Below are 18,827 nucleotides of genomic sequence, written 5' to 3'. Positions count from 1 at the left end.
CAGCTGAAGACTGTGATGGCGGCTTTACGACCTATGCCGAGGCCTACACAATTTGAAGCATTACATGCGTGGATTAGAGCAGCGCATGATAAAGAGAGAGGCAGAAATCAAGAAAGGGTGAAAAGGTCGGTTCAGGCGCTCCAAGATGCTAGGTGGGATGCCGCGGAGAAAAGATGGAGAAAGCAGGCAATAGAGGGACATAAATTATATCCCTTAATAGAGACGACAGGAAAACCAAAAGAAAAGACAGTAGATGGAGAGGAAGACAGTGACACGGATGATAGCCTGGTGGAAAGGTTGTTATCCGAGAGACCACCTCCATACAATCCAGATGCCTCAGAAGGCAGTGAGACGAAAGAAGAAGAATGTAGGGGAGCAGTACCTAGATCAGAAGTAAGAGTGGAAGGAAAGATTTCTATGGGAACCGAGAATATCAGGTATAAGGCGGTAGGCAGCCCAGAGGTGGAGAGAGGAGTGAGGTTACCAGATGCGTTGAAAATACCAGTTATCATCGGACCTATTGAGTCGATGTATGAGCTAGAGCCGGAAACAGCAGGGAGTTCAGAACGGTCAGAGAGCAGGATAAGGAATGGGACTGAAGGAAGTGGCTCGGAGAGGAGAGGAGAATGGGCTCCGAAGCCTATAGAATGGAGTACGCCAATGCCAGCTACAGCGGACTCCTCAGGAGGACAGGGAGAATCGAGACCTACTAGACCGAAATCTTTAGTGGAGTCGAGATCAGATTTGAGAATGTGGACACCACCGGTGAGAACCCAAAGTCAGGGTGTTTTAGATGCAGAAAGGGATCGAGGGTTGGTTGTAAATCGCTCGGTTCCTATGGGCAGATCAGGGGAGAGTAGGACACAAGAAAGAGAATGTGAGTATAGTGACAGGGATGGTACAGCCTGCCGAGAAGTTCTGAGGGGAGCGTTGAGAGGGAAAATGTTGGATGTCGTAAGGCTGAAGGCCGAATTGGATGAGATAATAGGTGGAAATCTACCCCTAGAAAGAATACTGACTTACGAATCAGATGAGTTACTCTTTTTAGCGAAAGATGTGACTCGCAAGGCACGCACAGCTCATGAGAAATTGGCAGAACTGGCAAAAAGATATGGGGTGGATCTGTCAAAAACTAAAACGTTGCAAGGTGATCACCGGTTACAGTATAGCGATCAGGAATTGGAAGACAAGAGACTCATGGGATTAAGAACCCATGTTAAAGATTTGATTATAGCGATGCGGGCATGGCTAATGCTCGATAGATGGGAAGAAAGATGGTCCAAAAAGAAAAGTTCTAGAGGAGTAGTGGGAGAGACGCCACCGCCGGGAGGAGGTGCGATGGCAATAGGGAGTTTCCCTTTAAGGGAGGTACAGAATGGAGGATACGTGCATGTACCCTGGAGTAGAGGTGACTTGGCTGCGTTCACAAATGATTTTCCCCGGCTAAGGGAAAAGCCTGTAGAGTGGTATAAGCAAGTTGACCGCTTTGTCAAAATCTCGAAAGTACTGTGGATTGATTTGAATACTTTGTTCGACATTGTGATCCCGGGGGATCTGTGGTCGGCGTGTAAGGTTGCGATTGAATGGCCCGCCTCAGAGCCCGATAGAGATTTGCTTACGCATGGCCCGTCGCCTCTAGTGATGAAAAAGTTTGAGCAGGTAATAACTTGGTTGAAATCGAAGGTCTCACCTCAAGATACCGATTGGGTAAAGATAGATAGGACTGTACAAGAGCCCAAGGAGACAGTGCATGAATTTTATGAGAGACTTTTGCAAGCTTTTAAACAGTACAGTGGTTTGGAGGCATTGGATACCAAGGATATGGGACAGTTTGTGTCCAAGTTTGTGTTGGGATTGAGGCCAGAGGTTAGCCTAATGATACAGCAACATTTGATTTGTTGGCAGAATAAGCCAGTGGATGAGATTCTCCGATATGCTAGGTATTGCAGTGATGAAATCGAATCTAAGCACAAGAAATTAAAAGACAATCTGCTATTGGTACAGATGCAGACCGCAGTGCAGGGACAGTCTACTGGAGGAACGTTGGGAAGGAGGCAGGGAAGTTACCAAGGAGGAGCACAGAATGCTCAAGGACAGGTGAGGCCGAGAGGAGTAGATCCTAAGACCGGAATGGATGTGACAGTATTGAAAAAGACCACAGCTTGTCACCTTTGCCATCAGATTGGACACTGGAGACGCGAGTGTCCGTTTAATCCATTAAATCAGATACAGCAGGAAGAAGAGTTGACCCATGTTCCAATGGCAGACTCACTCCCTGTAGTGACGCAACCTAGAATGACAAAAGGGGGGACGAATGTTCCGCAGGTACAAGTTCCCCGACCGCCTAGGATACAGAATATGCAGCAGGGAGCTCGGACGTATGTACAGATGCCTCTATTCGAAGTGAATGGGGAAGATAATTCTGATCCAGCAACAAGATCTTACTGGAGAGGAGACGATGACTGTGCGCTTAGAGCAGTTCTAGAAGTAGACCAAAGGGGACCATTTGTAGAAGCAGAGATCGACGGCCACCCTACGACCTTTTTGGTTGATACAGGGGCTACCCGGTCGACTGTAAGGTCTGCAGTTATCCCGTATCTACCCCTCTCTGGCCAAACAATCCAAGTTGTTGGAGTAGCTAACAGGCAATTGACTAGCCCACTGACGGAACCAATCCCGATTAGGATCGGGAACTTCAGTGATAGGCATCAGTTCGTAGTGTGTGATTCTAGCCCAGTCTGCTTGTTGGGACGCGACCTATTGTGTAAGCTTAATTGTACCATTTATTGCACACCGAATGGAGTGGAGGTTCAGACAAGGGATGATGATGCGACCTTTAAAGTCGCGAATCAGCGTTGGTGCGTGGAAATGTATCCCGCACTTACAGTGGAGGAACTCCCTTGGGATTTGAGGGAGTCAGTGTCAGTTGATGTATGGGACCTTAGTGGGGAAGAGATCGGATTAGTTAAGGGTGTAGATCCAGTGAAGATAAGAGTCAAAACGAATGTAGAGTACCCGAGAACTCCCCAGTACAAATTGTCACCAGATACGATTGAAGGGATCAGACCTGTAATTGAGTCTATGCTGAGGCAAGGAATCCTGAGAGAGATCAGGGGTAGTCCATGTAATTCGCCCATAATGGGACTGCAGAAGCCCAGTGGGAAATTCAGGATTGTGCAAGATTTGCGAAGAATTAATGAGATCGTAATCCCATGTTGTCCTGTGGTACCGAATCCATCCGTGATCCTGTTCCAAATCCCATGTGATGCGGAATGGTTCACCGTGATTGACCTGTGCCAAGCATTTTTCTCGATTCCTCTGCATGAGGAGAGCCAATTTCTTTTTGCGTTCAGACTGGAAAATCGTGTGTTAACATGGTGTCGTATCCCACAGGGGTACACTGAGAGCCCATCTATTTTCAACCAGATTTTGAAAAAGAATCTTGAAGGTCTAGCGCTTCCCCAGGAGTCTGTTCTCGTCCAGTACATAGACGATCTGTTAGAGGCGTCAAAAACAGAGGATGCCTGCAGGGTTGATACAGTAGCACTGTTGAATTTCCTGGGAGAGAACGGGCATAAAGTGTCCCCAAATAAATTACAGTACTGTTTGAGTGAGGTACAGTATTTGGGTCATCGGATTGAGAAGGGTAAAAGGAAAATATCACCAGATCGCATAGAGGCGATCTTGAGAATGCCCGTCCCTACGACTCAGAGGGCAGTTCGAATGTTTTTGGGAATGGTTGGCTACTGTCGCCAATGGATCCCAAACTTCTCCTTTGAGGCAAAGCCCTTACAGAAGCTGACGCATAAAGATGTGAGTGATCCGGTACCATGGGATGAGGACTGTTTAAGGGCATTCTTGAAATTAAGAGAAGCCTTGTGCTGTGCACCAGCATTGGGAATGCCTGATTATAAGAAGGCATTGGCATTGTTTTGCTGTGAAAAGGAAGGTTGCGCATTGGCAGTGTTAACCCAGGTCCATGGGAATGTCCGTAGACCAGTTGCCTATTTTTCGGCTACACTAGATCCAGTAGCCTCTGCGTTGCCCGGATGTCTCAGATCCGTTGCTGCAACAGGTGTCAGTATCGAGAGATGTGAGAGCATTGTAATGGGTCATCCGCTTACTGTGCATGTGCCACATTCTGTTGAATTGTTGATGACCAGGACTAAGACACAACACCTCACGAATAATAGATTGACACGTTATGAACAAGTCATACTGGCTGCTGAAAATGTAACATTGAGGAGGTGTTCTGTTTTAAATCCTGCCACACTGTTGCCAATACCGAACATTGATGATGAAGATTGTGAGGATCATGACTGCCTCGATGTGACTGAATTGTGCACCAAACCCAGACCTGATATTGTAGATGAACCACTTTCCGAACCTGATGAGATATTCTTTGTAGGCGGTTCATGTTTAAGAGACAATATGGGTCAGTTGAGAGCAGCCTTTGCTGTTTGTACCATCACTGGGGTGGTCGAAGCCGCTTGTTTAGAAGGAGTATACTCCGCACAGGTGGCTGAGCTAATTGCTTTGACTCGTGCCTGCGTGGCCGCTAACCAGATTCGTATAACGATTTATACGGACAGCCAGTACGGGTTTGGTGTCGTTCACGACTTTGGACAGTTATGGTCCCAGAGGGGGTTCATGACATCATCTGGGTCACCCATTAGAAATGGGGAATATGTGAGACAACTGTTGGAGGCTTTGCAAGGCCCCGACGAAATTGCAGTAGTAAAGTGTGCTGCTCATACGAGAGGAAATGATTTTGTGTCCCTTGGAAATAACTATGCCGACGAGGTGGCCCGATTTTGTGCAGAACAGGGGTGTAATTTTACAGAACGACACATAAAGGGAAATGAAGAAACAACTGATCTCAGTATGATGTTGGCGATGGCCGATACATGGGAAGAGTTAAAACAGTTGCAAGAAGAGGTGTCTGATGAAGAACGAGATGGTTGGGTACGAGCTGGATGTGAAAAGGGAGATGTGGATGTTTGGGTTTCAACTGATGGAAGAGCGGTGGTGCCGGAATGTTTGTTAAATCCAATGGCACGACTGATACATGGTGCTGTGCATCTTGGCAGGGACGCGATGGTGCGAGTGTTCCGTCAGACGTGGTACAATACGAAGTTTCGGGCAGCCGCAGAAGCTGTATGCCAGAGATGTGTCACCTGTCAACAAATGAATGTAGGGAAAAGGACAGCTGTGACGATGAGTCACATAGGGAGGTCAGGTGGCCCTTTCAACAGGATGCAGTTAGATTTCATTGAAATGCCAAAATGTAACGGGTTGAGATACATATTAGTTGTGGTGTGTGTCTTTTCAAGATGGGTGGAGGCTTACCCGACACGCAGGTGTGATACTCTAACTGTAGCTAAATTGCTGTTGAGAGAGCTCATCCCGAGGTTCGGGGTCCCGACCTCTTTGGAATCGGACAGAGGAACGCATTTCCACAGTGAATTAATGAAGTTGCTTTGTGCTGCCCTGAACATAGATCAAAGGTTGCATTGCAGTTATAGACCAGAGGCTTCTGGGATTGTTGAACAAGTTAATGGGACGTTGAAGGCCCGAATGGCAAAAGTGTGCTCCTCTACTCCCCTGAAGTGGCCAGACGCTTTACCCCTGGTGCTAATGAGTCTCCGAAGTGTGCCAGATAGGAGGACTGGATTGTCGCCCCATGAGATATTAATGGGAAGAGCGATGCGTGTGCCAGCAATACCAGCTTCGGCGTTAATTAATATCACTGATGATGTTATTCTGGACTACTGTAAAGGCCTGGCTGATGTGGTTCATTCTGTGTCCCGGCAGGTGCAGGCGGTAGCTGTTCCAGCTGCAAGTGATCTGTGCCACGATCTGTGCCCAGGGGACTGGGTACTGGTGCGGAAGCACGTGAGGAAGAGTTGCTTGGATGTTCGCTGGAGGGGACCCTATCAAATCATCTTAGTCACCAACACTGCAGTGAAGTGTGGGGGACTACCGAACTGGGTGCATGCCTCCCATACCCGTAGAGTTCCAGCACCCTTGGAAGATACAGCCCCTCTGGTAAATGAAAATCCAGCTGAGGTGGCAGGGCCATCTGAGACGGCAAGTCAAGCTGTAAGGGTGGCTGAAGCAGCTGGTTGTGCACTGGAACAAGCTGAAAGTGAAGGAGAGAGAAACTCAGAATCAGAACCAGAAGCGGAGGAAGGCGTATTTGGCGGAGTGGAGCCAAATCTTCCCGGAGAAAGAGGTAGTGCACAGGGTATCGGAAGGGAGAGCAGAGGTGTCTCAGAAGCAGAAAGAGTTTGGCCCGTGAATCTGAGACGGGGAAATTCAAGAGGGACACCGAGAAGGGATCTTGCCCCAGTGTCGGAGGTGCAGGAGTCGGAGCAGAGTGAGGAGGAACAAGATCCGGAGGCCCCGAGAAGGTCGAGGAGGGCCAGGGTACCGTGTCACAGGTACGCTTCACCCGAGTGGACATACGTAGCAACGAATGCCAGGACCGATGAGTACAGGGAGGCTGAGATCGATTACTCTTGTCAGCGGTCCACCGAATCTGAGGGCGGAAGTGTTGCTGAAGATCCCAGGATTGGAGATCGAGGGAATATTGACTCTCTTCATTCCAGATCCGCCACTCCTGAGTAACCTTCGTAGTCTGATCTTGGATACATTGGCTTTCCCGAACTTTGCAGTTGTACCTTCTCCCCAAGAACTGAAAGCCCTTAAACTTGAAATTTTGGAAGGGGTCCTGGAGCTGTTGGGACCTGCAGTTATCGTAGATTGAAGTTGGTCTTTCTTGAGAGGAGCTGAAAGAAGGGAGCCTTTGTTGATCCGAAAGAAAGCAGAGACTGAACAGTAAAGGAAAAGAAAACATTTGCGAGAAGAGGAAAATTGTTGCATTGAGATATTAGCCTGAATGAGAAGGAGACTCACGCCCATTGTTATTGAATTAGATTCTGAACGTAAGGGAAAGATGGCAGAGCATAGAAGTACCCATAGAAGGGGAAAAATAGTGATAAGTACACTTTTAGGGGTAGTCATAGCTGTTATTTTTGCAGTGGTCATAACTTCGTATGCAGTGGCCCACAGGGAAGAGGGGAAGATGTTGGGAACACCTACACCTGTTACCACCAGTACAGAGAAGGATATTTCAGGAGATAAAAGGGCGATGATGATAGAAGAGAGTCGTAGGCTACACATGGATTTGTCGAGAGGTGACTTCAAGCTCAATGCATATGCGAAACTGTTGTATGAATACGTTGATGCGATGGATGCGAAAGATTGCTATGTGTGCATGCAGTTGCCTGCTTCTGTGGATGAGGGTATTAGATACCATCACCTTCCATTGACTTATGGGATCTCTTGCAGTCTATTGCTTAGCCTGTTTTATGAAAGAAAACAGTTCGAGTACTATTTCTCAAATTATGACACAGTACTTCCTGACGTACCAGCGTTTAAGCATTTGAATAAGTATGATTATTATAAGTCGGAAGAAAGACTTCGGACTTATTTCATCCCGACTCAAAGTTTGGATACTGCTTATGCACATAGAAATAACCTGACATGCTCAGTGTCAGCTATTGAAAAGAAATTCATTGACCAAGTTGAGGACAGATATAGAAAATTAACCCAAGATAAAGATGGGAGAAAGAAGTCAACTGATTGGACAGAGGAAGAGAGGCTACATAAGTCAAGGGAAAGTTATGGACCCATAGCTTTAGACGAAGTACAGAGAGGAAATCTATGTGTTGCTCGTCCGCAGTCGGACAAGGACAAGATCTGGGTGGGACATAGTACCTGTGCCCATACATTTACTATAGAGGATTCAGCTAGAAACTTTTTGCAGGGTCAGGTACAGGTTATCCCAACGGTGTATTATGTGTGTGGAAAGAATGCATACGTGAGATTGCCTGAGCAGTGGTATGGGGTGTGTTATTTGGCTGTTATTTTCCCGAAGATATACCATGCCGAGGATTTGACGCTGCTAGAGACAGGACAACACCCTAGAGTACGAAGAGATGTTAGTGTAGGAGCGGTGATTGGTGATATCTTTGGAGCGATCATACCTGGTCTGGGTGTGATTTTAAATGATGTGAAAATACGAAAATTAGCAACTGTGGTTGATGAGTTGTCGATGAATACGGCAAAGTCATTGTTGCTGGTGGATGGAGAGATGTTATCGATCAGGACAATGGTTTTACAAAATCGTCTTGCATTAGACGTACTATTAGCTAAAGAAGGCGGAGTCTGTAAGACTTTGAAGGTTCAGGAATGTTGCACATATATTCCAGACAACAGCAAAGAGCTGAGGAAATATATAGTCAATATTACCACACTCCATGAAGAAACCGCAATATTGGCAGAAGAGAATGTGTGGGAAAAGATTGGAAGAGGATTTGGACATGTGGGAAGCTGGTTTGCAGATTTGGGAAAGGGAATTCTTGGATATGTGCTGAAGCCAATATTGATTGTGGTGGTTTGTGTGGTTTGCTTGTGGGGACTTGTGAGAGCATACAAGTGGTACAGAGGAAACAAAGCTGAGAGGATTCTCAGGGGACATGAAGGAAGAATGGCATTTATGCAGGATAATCAGTACCAAGAGATGAAAAGAATGGAGGGTTTCAGATACCATGGAATGGTTACCACTTCTGTATAGATGGATTTGTGTGATGACAAGTTGTCATCAAAGGGGGGAACTGATAGAGCGTTGCTGATGCGAAAATTGTAGGGGTGCACCATATTTCTTGTTAGACAGCACCCACATATAAGGGAACATGTTATTCGAGAATAATGGAAATGTATTCAATGAAATAGAAAGGTAGAAATGTAAACAGGCCTCGAGAGAAGAGAAAGGCCATCAGTTATTCTGAAATGTATTGATATATGTGTGATGCTTAGTATAAAAATGTCGTGCATTATGAGACATTAAGTCATGTTATAGGGACTAAGAAGGCAATTATCTTAAGCAGTAGACGAATATTTAGAATCGTTAATGGTAGAGTGTTTAGTTTGAGGCCTAACCGTATATGTAAAGAGAAGGCTTTCGTTTATTTTAGCCATGTTTTATTGAGGCAGCAGGATTTTAGTAAAGCTTAGAATTACAGTGCATTGTGAAACCTCAGGATGTTAGGGGTTTTTCCTATTCAGCATTTGGCTGCAGGTACAAGGCCATGTAGCTCGTTAGTTAGAAAGAGTCTTTGTTCAATGGAATGGAGACAGAAGGAGTAGACCTGAAGGGAGTGGATTGGAATGTAAAATTGCAACTCCTGGTACAGAGAAGGCCTGGGACCCAAGGTCGAATTCGTGAAAGGAAGAAGAACAGATCCAAATGGAAATATACTGGAGGAAGAAGCTGCCTGAAGGGGGTGTGCTGAAGGGCGTGGACCGGGTTTTGGGGTTTTTGTATTAGGGACAGACCCCGTGGGTTGAGCAGACGAGACTTAGGAGAGGGACGGAAAGGAGCAATATAGATCGAGCTCTCAAATGGTGAAGACTTCTTAGGAAGTTTCACTGCTGACACCTTTTATGCGATCCTCACCTGGAAGGGAATGTTAAGTAGGTATGTCACCTTAGAGTAGAGTAGGGACAGAAATGATTTGATTGATGACTTTAAATTTTGATATTACGATTGCCATAGGGTATTTGATGCTCTTGGAAGCTGTAATTCTGTTTATTTTCAGTCGAATGCGAATGCTTCGCAGACTTGCTTTTGTATTAATCCCCATATATCTTTTGTGTTTGGTATTGAGGTGCCTATATATTCAGATGTTTTTGCTGATAATAAAAGGTCAACCTCCCAGATTATGAGTCTTCCTTTCTGAGAATGTCCAATTGTGGTAAATACGATTTGATAATTGTGTTTCTTCCCTCTACGCTATTCTGCAAGTAAAAAGATCCTGGCGACCTGAGTGGGTTCTTGTAGATAATTAGATGAGGTCAAGAGCCGGCGTTCCCAGGATCAAGGATCATGGCGCGGCCGTGGACATTTTCCTTATGAATAAACTTTATTCCTCTTCTGTGGAATCTCATGCAATATTTGGCGACAAGCGAAAAAAGGACTTCCCACCGACATATAGCAATCTTCCTTTAAACCGCTGACAGCGATTAACATCTCAACTTCAGACCCCTCCTGCAGTTCTTTCGCTTTTTGCGAACAGGTGCTGGTCAAACACTTCGTCTTGAAAGGATGATTTAGGGTCTCACCAAAAATCCTCGTGAGTGTGCTCTTTCCCATCAGCTGTTCGGTAGGCCTGTGAGGCCACCCGTCCATGTTATCTTAGTTTATTAAGCGTATAGCTACCCCCAAGGCTTCCCAGCGCTGCATGAGTAATGACGTGTACCTTGAATGTCTCAAACTATATCAGACTGGATTGGCTGGGATATAGCCAAGTTTTTAGCAGCTTTCAAAATGTATACTCTTTGGATTTAGTCCTTAGATCACTTGGCAATGATACAGAGAGATCCCTAATCATGGGGGGTCTCTGCACTTAATTGCCCTGTGCATCATGCATACTGCCTTACTGTTTTCTTTCCTCAACTGGGAGTACAATGAGGACAAAGCGTTTTTAGCTGAAGAGTATTTGGGCAGCCTAAGAATAATCCTTGTCGTGGTATTTTGTACCAGTTGAAGTCTCTTGACAACCGCTTTAGGTGACCCAAATACAAAGAATTCCTGTAGTCCAGACGGGAACTAATGAGCGACTGGACTACAATTCTCCTGGATTTACATGTAGTAAGTCTAGGATTTTGTGTAAAGTTCTCAGCACAGCAAAACAGGATGTAGTCACTTTTTTTGCTTGGGCTTCCATGGATAGTGAACTGTCCTGCCACCTACCCAGACTTTTTAGAGGAGAGGAATGGGAATGTGAGGCGGGGTACCTAGACAGTCGGGCCAATCTAGCATTTTCCATGGGGTTAGATCATTCCCCACTAACATCAATTCAGTTTTGTCTCCGTTTAGTTTTAGAGAACAATGCACCATCCAGTAGATAGCTTTCTCGAGGAAAGGGGCCAGCTGATGCTGGGATCCTGCGCCTGGGGCAAGGGAGACAACTAATTGCATGTCATCGGCATAGGAGAAGATTGACACTCCAAATTCGCTAACAATATTTGCCAGGGATCGCACATAAATGTGGGTCTATAGTTCCAGGACAAGCAGAGTCAAGATTCAGCTTTTTTAACAGTGGCTTGACCACAGCATATTTCCATTCTATGGGGACAATACCTGTAGAAGTTGAGGGTATCAGAAGGTCATGGAGAATAGGGAAGATTTTTTGGCCTCTACGTAGAAGGATGTGGAGTGGGGCGGCATCTAGAGGGGAGCCCAATTTAACTTTACCAAATAGGATCTCCAGCAATCAGGGTAAACTTGGAAAGACAAACCGCTTCCCCAGACATGGGCAGCATCTCAGGTCCATTGGGTAATGCTCTCCTTGTCTTTTGTAGCTCACAGTAGATTGCAGATACCTTTTCTTGAAAGTAGGCTACAAGTTTGTTTCATATGCCCACATCACCAGGAAATTTGGCACTGGAACACAGTGTGCGCTACTCTCAATGATCCATGTGCCAAGGCATGCTTAGGGCGTGTAATGTCATTCTCTCCATGGTACGCACTTAACATGTGACAACATACGCCGCCTAAATAAATCATGCTCGTGCTTGTTCCGTTGACTGAAAGGCACTCGAACACACACAAGGCTTCAAGCATGAGCCTTTAATAACTGGTACAGAAACGTCTGACTGCCCGCCTTTCACAGTCAGATTCCCACTGCCTGACGCGTTTCAATACATTCTTCCTCAGAGGCTTGTGTGGAAAATGAGAAGAGCACCAGCTGGGTTGCACCATCCCAAGAACCTGGGGGCCACGGGGGTCGTCATTTGCCGGTCCTCACATGTGGGGCACATTCTTTCTATTTAAGAAGCGCCTGCTGCCGAGACCTATCTGCAGGTCTTTTTTGCCAACAGAACCTTTTGTAACGAGCGCTGATAAAGTAATGGGACTACAATAACCTTAATGCACAGCGCTCATTCAGAGCAGCCAATCAGGGGGCGTGCTATAAGTGAAAAAGGGTGTGATTGAACCCAGCCGGTGCTCTTCTCATTTTCCACTCAAGCCTCTGAGAGTGCCTTCGAAAGTTGCACCATCCCAAGAACCTGGGGGCCACGGGGGTCGTCATTTGCCGGTCCTCACATGTGGGGCACATTCTTTGGATTTAAGAAGCGCCTGCTGCCGAGACCTATGTGCAGGTCTTTTTTGCCAACAGAACCTTTTGTAACGAGCGCCGATAAAGTAATGGGACTACAATAACCTTAATGCACAGCGCTCATTTAGAGCAGCCCATCAGGGGGCGTGCTATAAGTGACAAAGGGTGTGATTGAACCCAGCCGGTGCTCTTCTCATTTTCCACACAAGCCTCTGGGGAAGAATGTATTGAAACGCGTCAGGCAGTGGGAATCTGACTGTGAAAGGCGGGCAGTCAGACGTTTCTGTACCAGTTATTAAAGGCTTATGCTTGAAGCCTTGTGTGTGTTCGAGTGCCTTTCAGTCAACGGAACAAGCACGAGCATGATTTATTTAGGCGGCTGCCGTGCCGTCGAAAGTTGCACCATCCCAACAACCTGGGGGCCACGGGGGTCGTCATTTGCCGGTCCTCACATGTGGGGCACATTCTTTGGATTTAAGAAGCGCCTGCTGCCGAGACCTATTTGCAGGTCTTTTTTGCCAACAGAACCTTTTGTAATGAGCGCCGATAAAGTAATGGGACTACAATAACCTTAATGCACAGCGCTCATTCAGAGCAGCCCATCAGGGGGCGTGCTATAAGTGAAAAAGGGTGTGATTGAATCCAGCCGGTGCTCTTCTCATTTTCCACACAAGCCTCTGAGGAAGAATGTATTGAAACGCGTCAGGCAGTGGGAATCTGACTGTGAAAGGCGGGCAGTCAGACGTTTCTGTACCAGTTATTAAAGGCTTATGCTTGAAGCCTTTTGTGTGTTCGAGTGCCTTTCAGTCAACGGAACAAGCACAAGCATGATTTATTTAGGTGGCTGCCGTGCCGTCGAAAGTTGCACCATCCCAAGAACCTGGGGGCCACGGGGGTCGTCATTTGCCGGTCCTCACATGTGGGGCACATTCTTTGGATTTAAGAAGCGCCTGCTGCCGAGACCTATCTGCAGGTCTGTTTTGCCAACAGAACCTTTTTTAACGAGCGCCGATAAAGTAATGGGACTACAATAACCTTAATGCACAGCGCTCATTCAGAGCAGCCCATCAGCGGGCATGCTATAAGTGAAAAAGGGTGTGATTGAACCCAGCCGGTGCTCTTCTCATTTTCCACACAAGCCTCTGAGGAAGAATGTATTGAAACGCGTCAGGCAGTGGGAATCTGACTGTGAAAGGCGGGCAGTCAGACGTTTCTGTACCAGTTATTAAAGGCTTATGCTTGAAGCCTTGTGTGTGTTGGAGTGCCCTTCAGTCAACGGAATAAGCATGAGCATGATATATATATATACATATATATATATATTTAATGGAAAAAGCAAAAGTTACAGGAAAGTTATAGTTATGTTCACGTTCTACCCACATAAAACCATGGAAATTCAGCAGTTATAGTTATACTTATAATTATACTTATTTTAAGAAACTAAAACTCGTGGTCAAAAGTTACTTAACGGCATGAGTTACAGTTTCTTCATATAAGTATAACTATAAATGCTGAATTTCTATGGTTTCGTGTGGGTAAAATGCGAACCTAACTATAACGTTCCTGTAACCTTTGTTGTTTTCAGTGAATTTGTATTTTTTTAAATGTAAAGTAATATATAATTGGATCCGCAGGTACCCCATGACCCGCATCCCCAGATTTAATCATTTTTTTTTTCTGTGATAACTTCAAAACTATTTGAACAGACTTATACCAAATTACAAAAAAGGTTAGGCAATGTAGGTGACTTTAAAAAAAAATGTCTTGAAGGTTCATCAAACGGCGCCAAAGTAATTAGCAAAACAAAAATGGCTTTGTTTATGGGAAAAGCTGGTCCTAACTTATACCACTTCTGTAGCTTTCAATATTTGTTTTATGCCCCCTGGGACAATGCCCCATTATACGGCTTCGTGGCCGCAACTTACTTAACAGGTTGCTGCCACCCACTCACCACAGAGCCATTGGCACTTATGGATCTGCGAGTGGGTGCATGAGTCTCTGAGTGGGTGTGTGAGTGTGTACATGAGTGTCTGACTGGAACTGTGAGTGGCTGCAGGAGAGTCTGAGTGGGTCTGTGAGTGGGTGCATGAGTAATTGACTGGGTCTGTCATTGGATGCATGTGTCTCTGAGTAGGTTATATGAGTGGGTGCATTAGTCTCTGAGTGGGTTTTTGACAGTCTGAGTGGGTGAGTAAGTGCTTGAGACTCTGAGTGGGCCTGTGAGTGGGTGCATGAATGCCTGAATAGGTCTGTGAAGGGGTGTATGACTGGGTGGGTCTGTGAGTGGGTGAAAGAGTGTCTGACTGGATATGTGAGTGGGTGTGTGAGCGGGTGCATGTGGGTCTGAATGGATCTGTGAGTGGGTGTATGAGTGTCTCTAAGAGACTGTTAGTGGGTGTGTGTCTCTCAGTGGGGCTGTGAGTGGGTGTATGAGTGGATCTATGAGTGGTTGTGTGAGTGTCTTTGTGGGTCTGTGAGTGGGTGAGTGAGTACCTGAGTGGGTGTGTGAGTAAAAGCATGATTGTGTGAGTGGGTCTGTGAGTGGGTGCATGAGTCGGCAAGTGGTTAGTGAGTGGGTGCATAAGTGTCTGATTTGGTAAGTGAGTGAGTTCATGAGTCTCTTAATGGGTCTGATAGTGGGTGCCTGAGTATCTGAGTAGGTCTGTGAGGGGGTGTATGAGAGTATGAGTCAGTCTGTGAGTGAGTAAATTACTGTCTGAGTGAGTGTAGGAATGTATTTTTTTTATAATTTATCAGCTATTTGTAAATCCATTGTGATGGTACATAGGAGGGCCGTGCTGAGCATCGCAATGGATATGCAAATACCGTGCATGGGGGAAAAATGTTTTATGACATCTTGAACACATAAGGGGTCCCTCAAAGACCCCTATATCAAATCCATGGGGTCAGGGTACCTCTACTCTAACCCCTTCTGTAGCTTTCAATGTTTGTTTGTCATCGGTCTCCGAGTGGGTCTATGAGTGGATGCATGAGTCTCTGAGTGGGTGTGTGACAGTCTGAGTGGGTGAGTAAGTGCATGAGACTCTGAGCGGGTCTGTGAGTGGGTACATGACTACCTGAGTAGGTCTGTGAGTGGGTGCGTGAGTGTCTGGGTGGGTCTGTGGGTGGGTACATGAGTCGCTGAGTAGGTCTGAGTGGGAGCCTCAGTGTCTGAGTGGGTCTGTGAGTAGGTACATGAGTGTCTCGGTGGGTTTGAACATGAGTGCATGACTGTCTGAGTGAGTCTGGGAGTGGATGCATGAGTTTCTGACTGGATTTGTGAGTGGGTGTGTGTTTGTGTGAGAAGTTGCATGTGTCTCTGAGTGGGTCTATGAGAGGGTGCAAGAGTGTCTGTGTGATACTGTTAGTGGGTGTGTGTCTCTGAGTGGGTTTGTGAGTGGGTGTATGAGTGTCTGAGTGGATCTGTGATTGGGTGTATGAGTGGGTCTGTGAGTGTCTGAGTTGATCTGTGAGAGGGTGTGTGAGTATCAGTGTGGGTGTGTGAATGGGTACATGTGTCTCTGAGTGGGTCTATGAGAGGGTTCATGCGTGTGAGAGGATCTATGAGTGTGTGTGTGAGCCTCTCAGTAGCTTTGTGAACAAGTGCATGAGTCTCTTAGTGGATCTGTGAGTGGGTGTGTCAGTGGCTGAGTGGGTCTGTGAGTGGGTGTGTAAGTGGGTCTGTGAGTGGGTGCATGAGTGCAACAGTGAATCTGTGAATGGGTGCATGAGTCATTGACTAAATTTATGATTGGGTGCATGAGTACCTCAGTGGGTGTGTGAGCGAGTGCATAGGTGTCTCAAGGGATCTATGAGCTGGTGCTTGAGTGTCTGTGTGGGTCTGTGAGGGTGTGTGTGATTGTCTATTTAGGTGTGTGAGTGAGTGCATGAGTGTCTGAGTGGATCTGTAATGTGACTTCAAGAGAGTCTCTGTGACTGTGTACTATTTTGTGTGTGCGTTTTTATGATATTTGTGAATTCATCTCAATGTTGCAGGGGGACTGCATTGAGCATCAAAGGGATTTCATGAATGTTGCATGTTTGGCAGAAAAATCTGTTCTTTGACGTTTTCTGCCCATACTGTGTCCCAGAAACACCACTGTAACCCACCCAGGGGTCAGGGTACATCCAACCTTACCCCTTATGCCAGTTTTTGCGATTTCTATTTAGCCTTGGGGACTGTGCCCATAAATTAAATTGGCGCCCGCAACTTTTTGCTCAGGTTGCAGCCAGTCTTTCATGGCATTCCAGTTGGCATGCACATCTGCAAATCGTCGCAAATTAGTTGTGACCCTAGATATAGAAATTTGGATTTTCTTTATTACATCAAAAACTACTGAACACATTTACACCAAATACCAAGAAGCGTGCTTTCTCAACCAAAAGGCACCTTTTTGCCAAATTGGGTGTAATTCTGTTCAGCTGTTCAGGCTGTAGGCGCGTCTAAAATCTCTATGGAAATTATCATGGGAAATGCATGTTTTTTACCCCTCTTTTTCTCAGCCCCCACTTCACGGTTCACACCGAAACTTTCCATGCACAGCAAGACCCAACTTGACGCAATTTTTGGGGAAATTTGCGTGAAGATTTATCAAACGGCGCCAAAGATATAGCCAGGTCACAAAACACTGTTTTCTATGGAAACTAGGTCCTAACTATAACTAACTATTGGCGACCGCCAGTAGGCAATATCTAATTGTGTGTGTCTGTGTGTGAGAGAGATCAAATTGTTTTTAATTGCTCTTCACAAAAATACAGGAAAGACAAACTGTTTGAAATCAAACACCTAATGAGGTAAGTACATATCTAAAGGGATTGAACATTCTATGCTATCTACTAAAGCGTTAACTATGGATGTGTCAGTGAACTCAATTAAATCACCAGAATGTGACGAAGGAGAAGAACTTGTAGGTGCTGTTGGAATATGGAGCAGAGATGAACATGGAGGAACACTGCTCAAAAATGAGGCAGCAACTGTTTTAGATTAGATTTGTGTCAAAAAAAAATTGAGGAACAATCCAATGTGTTCTGCAGTGGGGAAATGGTGTACTGCCTGCAAAAATATATTGCCATTTCAAGACTGTCTGCAGGAATTTACAGAACTCGATGAGGGACAACACGATGGACTTTCAAGTTGATGGTCTTAAGGAGCCTCTGGATAACACTGCATTAACAATCGACACTGGCAACAATGTAGTAGATGCCATATCAGATAAGGGCCCTATGTGTGACATGAAGATTGATGGAGTAGCCTTCAAGGTTATGACATATTCCGGATTCCCTATAACTTGTCTCAGTTGACACATTATGTCTTTTTGGAAGGACACATTTTCATTGCAGAGAATGGATATTAACCAGAAGGCATTCAGTGAGAGGGCTGTAGACATTCTGGGGTATTTTGCAACCACAGTTGAGTGTTTGGGCAGAGCCATCACCACAAACATTTATGTTGCAATACATGGAAAGACTATATATAATCAGTCTGCAGGACTCGGCTAAGATGGGTTTATATTTGAGACTGGGAGCACAAAATCCTATAGTTGTGGGTGATCTGCAGGTATCAGTTGTAAATTATATTGCACAGGATATAGATGAGATTTTGGGGACATTTCCAGAAGTCTTTATAGAGAAAGTGGGAGTTGCAAGAGGCTTCAAGCCGCATGCTCAACCTTTGGTGCACAAAATTGATGTGGTTCTGTTGAATGTGAGAGATGAGTTGAAGTGTTTGCTTGAGAGGTTGTGTGTTGAATGCGTTATTGTGCCCTGCGATTCATCTTTGTGGGTTTCACCTACAGTATTGGCATGCAAGAAGTCAGGAGAAAATAGAGTATATGCTGACCTTCGTACTCTTAATAATACCATAGAAGTAGATTGTAACCCACTACCAAGAAATCAGGAGTATTTTTCCATTATTGATCTCAGGTACCATCAAATTATGCTCACCCATGAATCCCAGGAGTTAACTACATTCATAACACCATTATGTCTGTCGTTTGTGCCGGAATCCGCAGCAAGCATTTTTCAAAAGCTAATGGACAGCCTTTTCAAAAACTTAAAAGGAGCCCAGGCCTATCAGGACGTCATACTGATTTTTGTTAGTACAGTAGAGGAACACAATCAAATTCTTACAGAGGTGATGACTGTTTGGTAAAACAGAGGTATGATTCTGCAATGCATTGTGTCAGTTTTTAACTCGACAGGTAGAGTATTTAGGACAAGAGTTTTCTTGCAATGGTATTAGGCCAAAATTGAATTTGATCAGAGCTATCAAACAGGCATCACCTCTGAGTATTATGCGAGCTTTGTGCAGGTTATACACAGATTGTACAACTTCTTAGATCTTTATTGAGGAAGGTGTGAAATATATATAGATAACTGATATGGATGAAGCTTTTGCAAGGGTAAAGGGACTGATTTAGAATACTCTTTCGCTTAGCACGTCCTTTCCACGTAAGAAATGTATGAACATAGTTGATGCCAATTTGGTAGATATTGGTGCCATTCTCAGTCATTGGGTTTCTGGTGAAGAACAAATTGTGACCTTGCATTCTGAGATCTGAGTGAAGCTAAAAAGAACTACAGTACCATAGAATGTGAAGCTTTTGCATGCACATGGGCTGTAGAGGAATTTTAAACCTA

General features: G+C 45.3%; 3 protein-coding genes and 1 long non-coding RNA gene across 6 annotated transcripts in view; 3 read left to right on the top strand and 1 right to left on the bottom strand.

The window, feature by feature from the left end:
* Positions 1–18,827, bottom strand: part of BEGAIN (brain enriched guanylate kinase associated) — a 937,901-nt gene that overhangs the window by 296,032 nt on the left and 623,042 nt on the right. The gene's annotated exons all lie outside the window — the stretch shown is intronic.
* LOC146798994 (uncharacterized) overlaps positions 1–18,827 on the top strand; it is a 347,593-nt gene that overhangs the window by 314,105 nt on the left and 14,661 nt on the right. The window lies entirely within an intron of this gene.
* On the top strand, positions 943–6,945 carry LOC146798996 (uncharacterized). The gene is made up of 2 exons (XM_085627525.1): positions 943–2,042; positions 6,939–6,945. The coding sequence occupies exons 1-2, from the start codon at positions 943–945 to the stop codon at positions 6,943–6,945; spliced, it is 1,107 nt and encodes a 368-aa protein (XP_085483651.1).
* LOC146798995 (uncharacterized) lies at positions 7,088–17,489 on the top strand. Its single transcript, XM_085627524.1, has 2 exons — positions 7,088–8,356; positions 17,268–17,489. Exons 1-2 carry the CDS (start codon positions 7,088–7,090, stop codon positions 17,487–17,489), a joined length of 1,491 nt encoding a protein of 496 aa, XP_085483650.1.

This window comes from Triturus cristatus, chromosome 9 (assembly GCF_964204655.1).
Source record: "Triturus cristatus chromosome 9, aTriCri1.1, whole genome shotgun sequence".
NCBI lineage: Eukaryota > Metazoa > Chordata > Amphibia > Caudata > Salamandridae > Triturus > Triturus cristatus.
The sequence above is the reverse complement of the archived record's forward strand: the minus strand, read 5'-3'. Positions and strand labels throughout refer to the sequence as shown.

Excerpts from the sequence above, each read along its gene's own strand:
- LOC146798996 (XM_085627525.1), top strand. The coding sequence starts at position 943 with ATGTTGGATGTCGTAAGGCTGAAGGCCGAATTGGATGAGATAATAGGT.
- LOC146798995 (XM_085627524.1), top strand. The coding sequence starts at position 7,088 with ATGTTGGGAACACCTACACCTGTTACCACCAGTACAGAGAAGGATATT. Across the intron at positions 8,357-17,267 it reads CAATATTGGCAGAAGAGAAT|ACTGTCTGCAGGAATTTACA; the intron begins GTGTGGGAAAAG and ends TGCCATTTCAAG.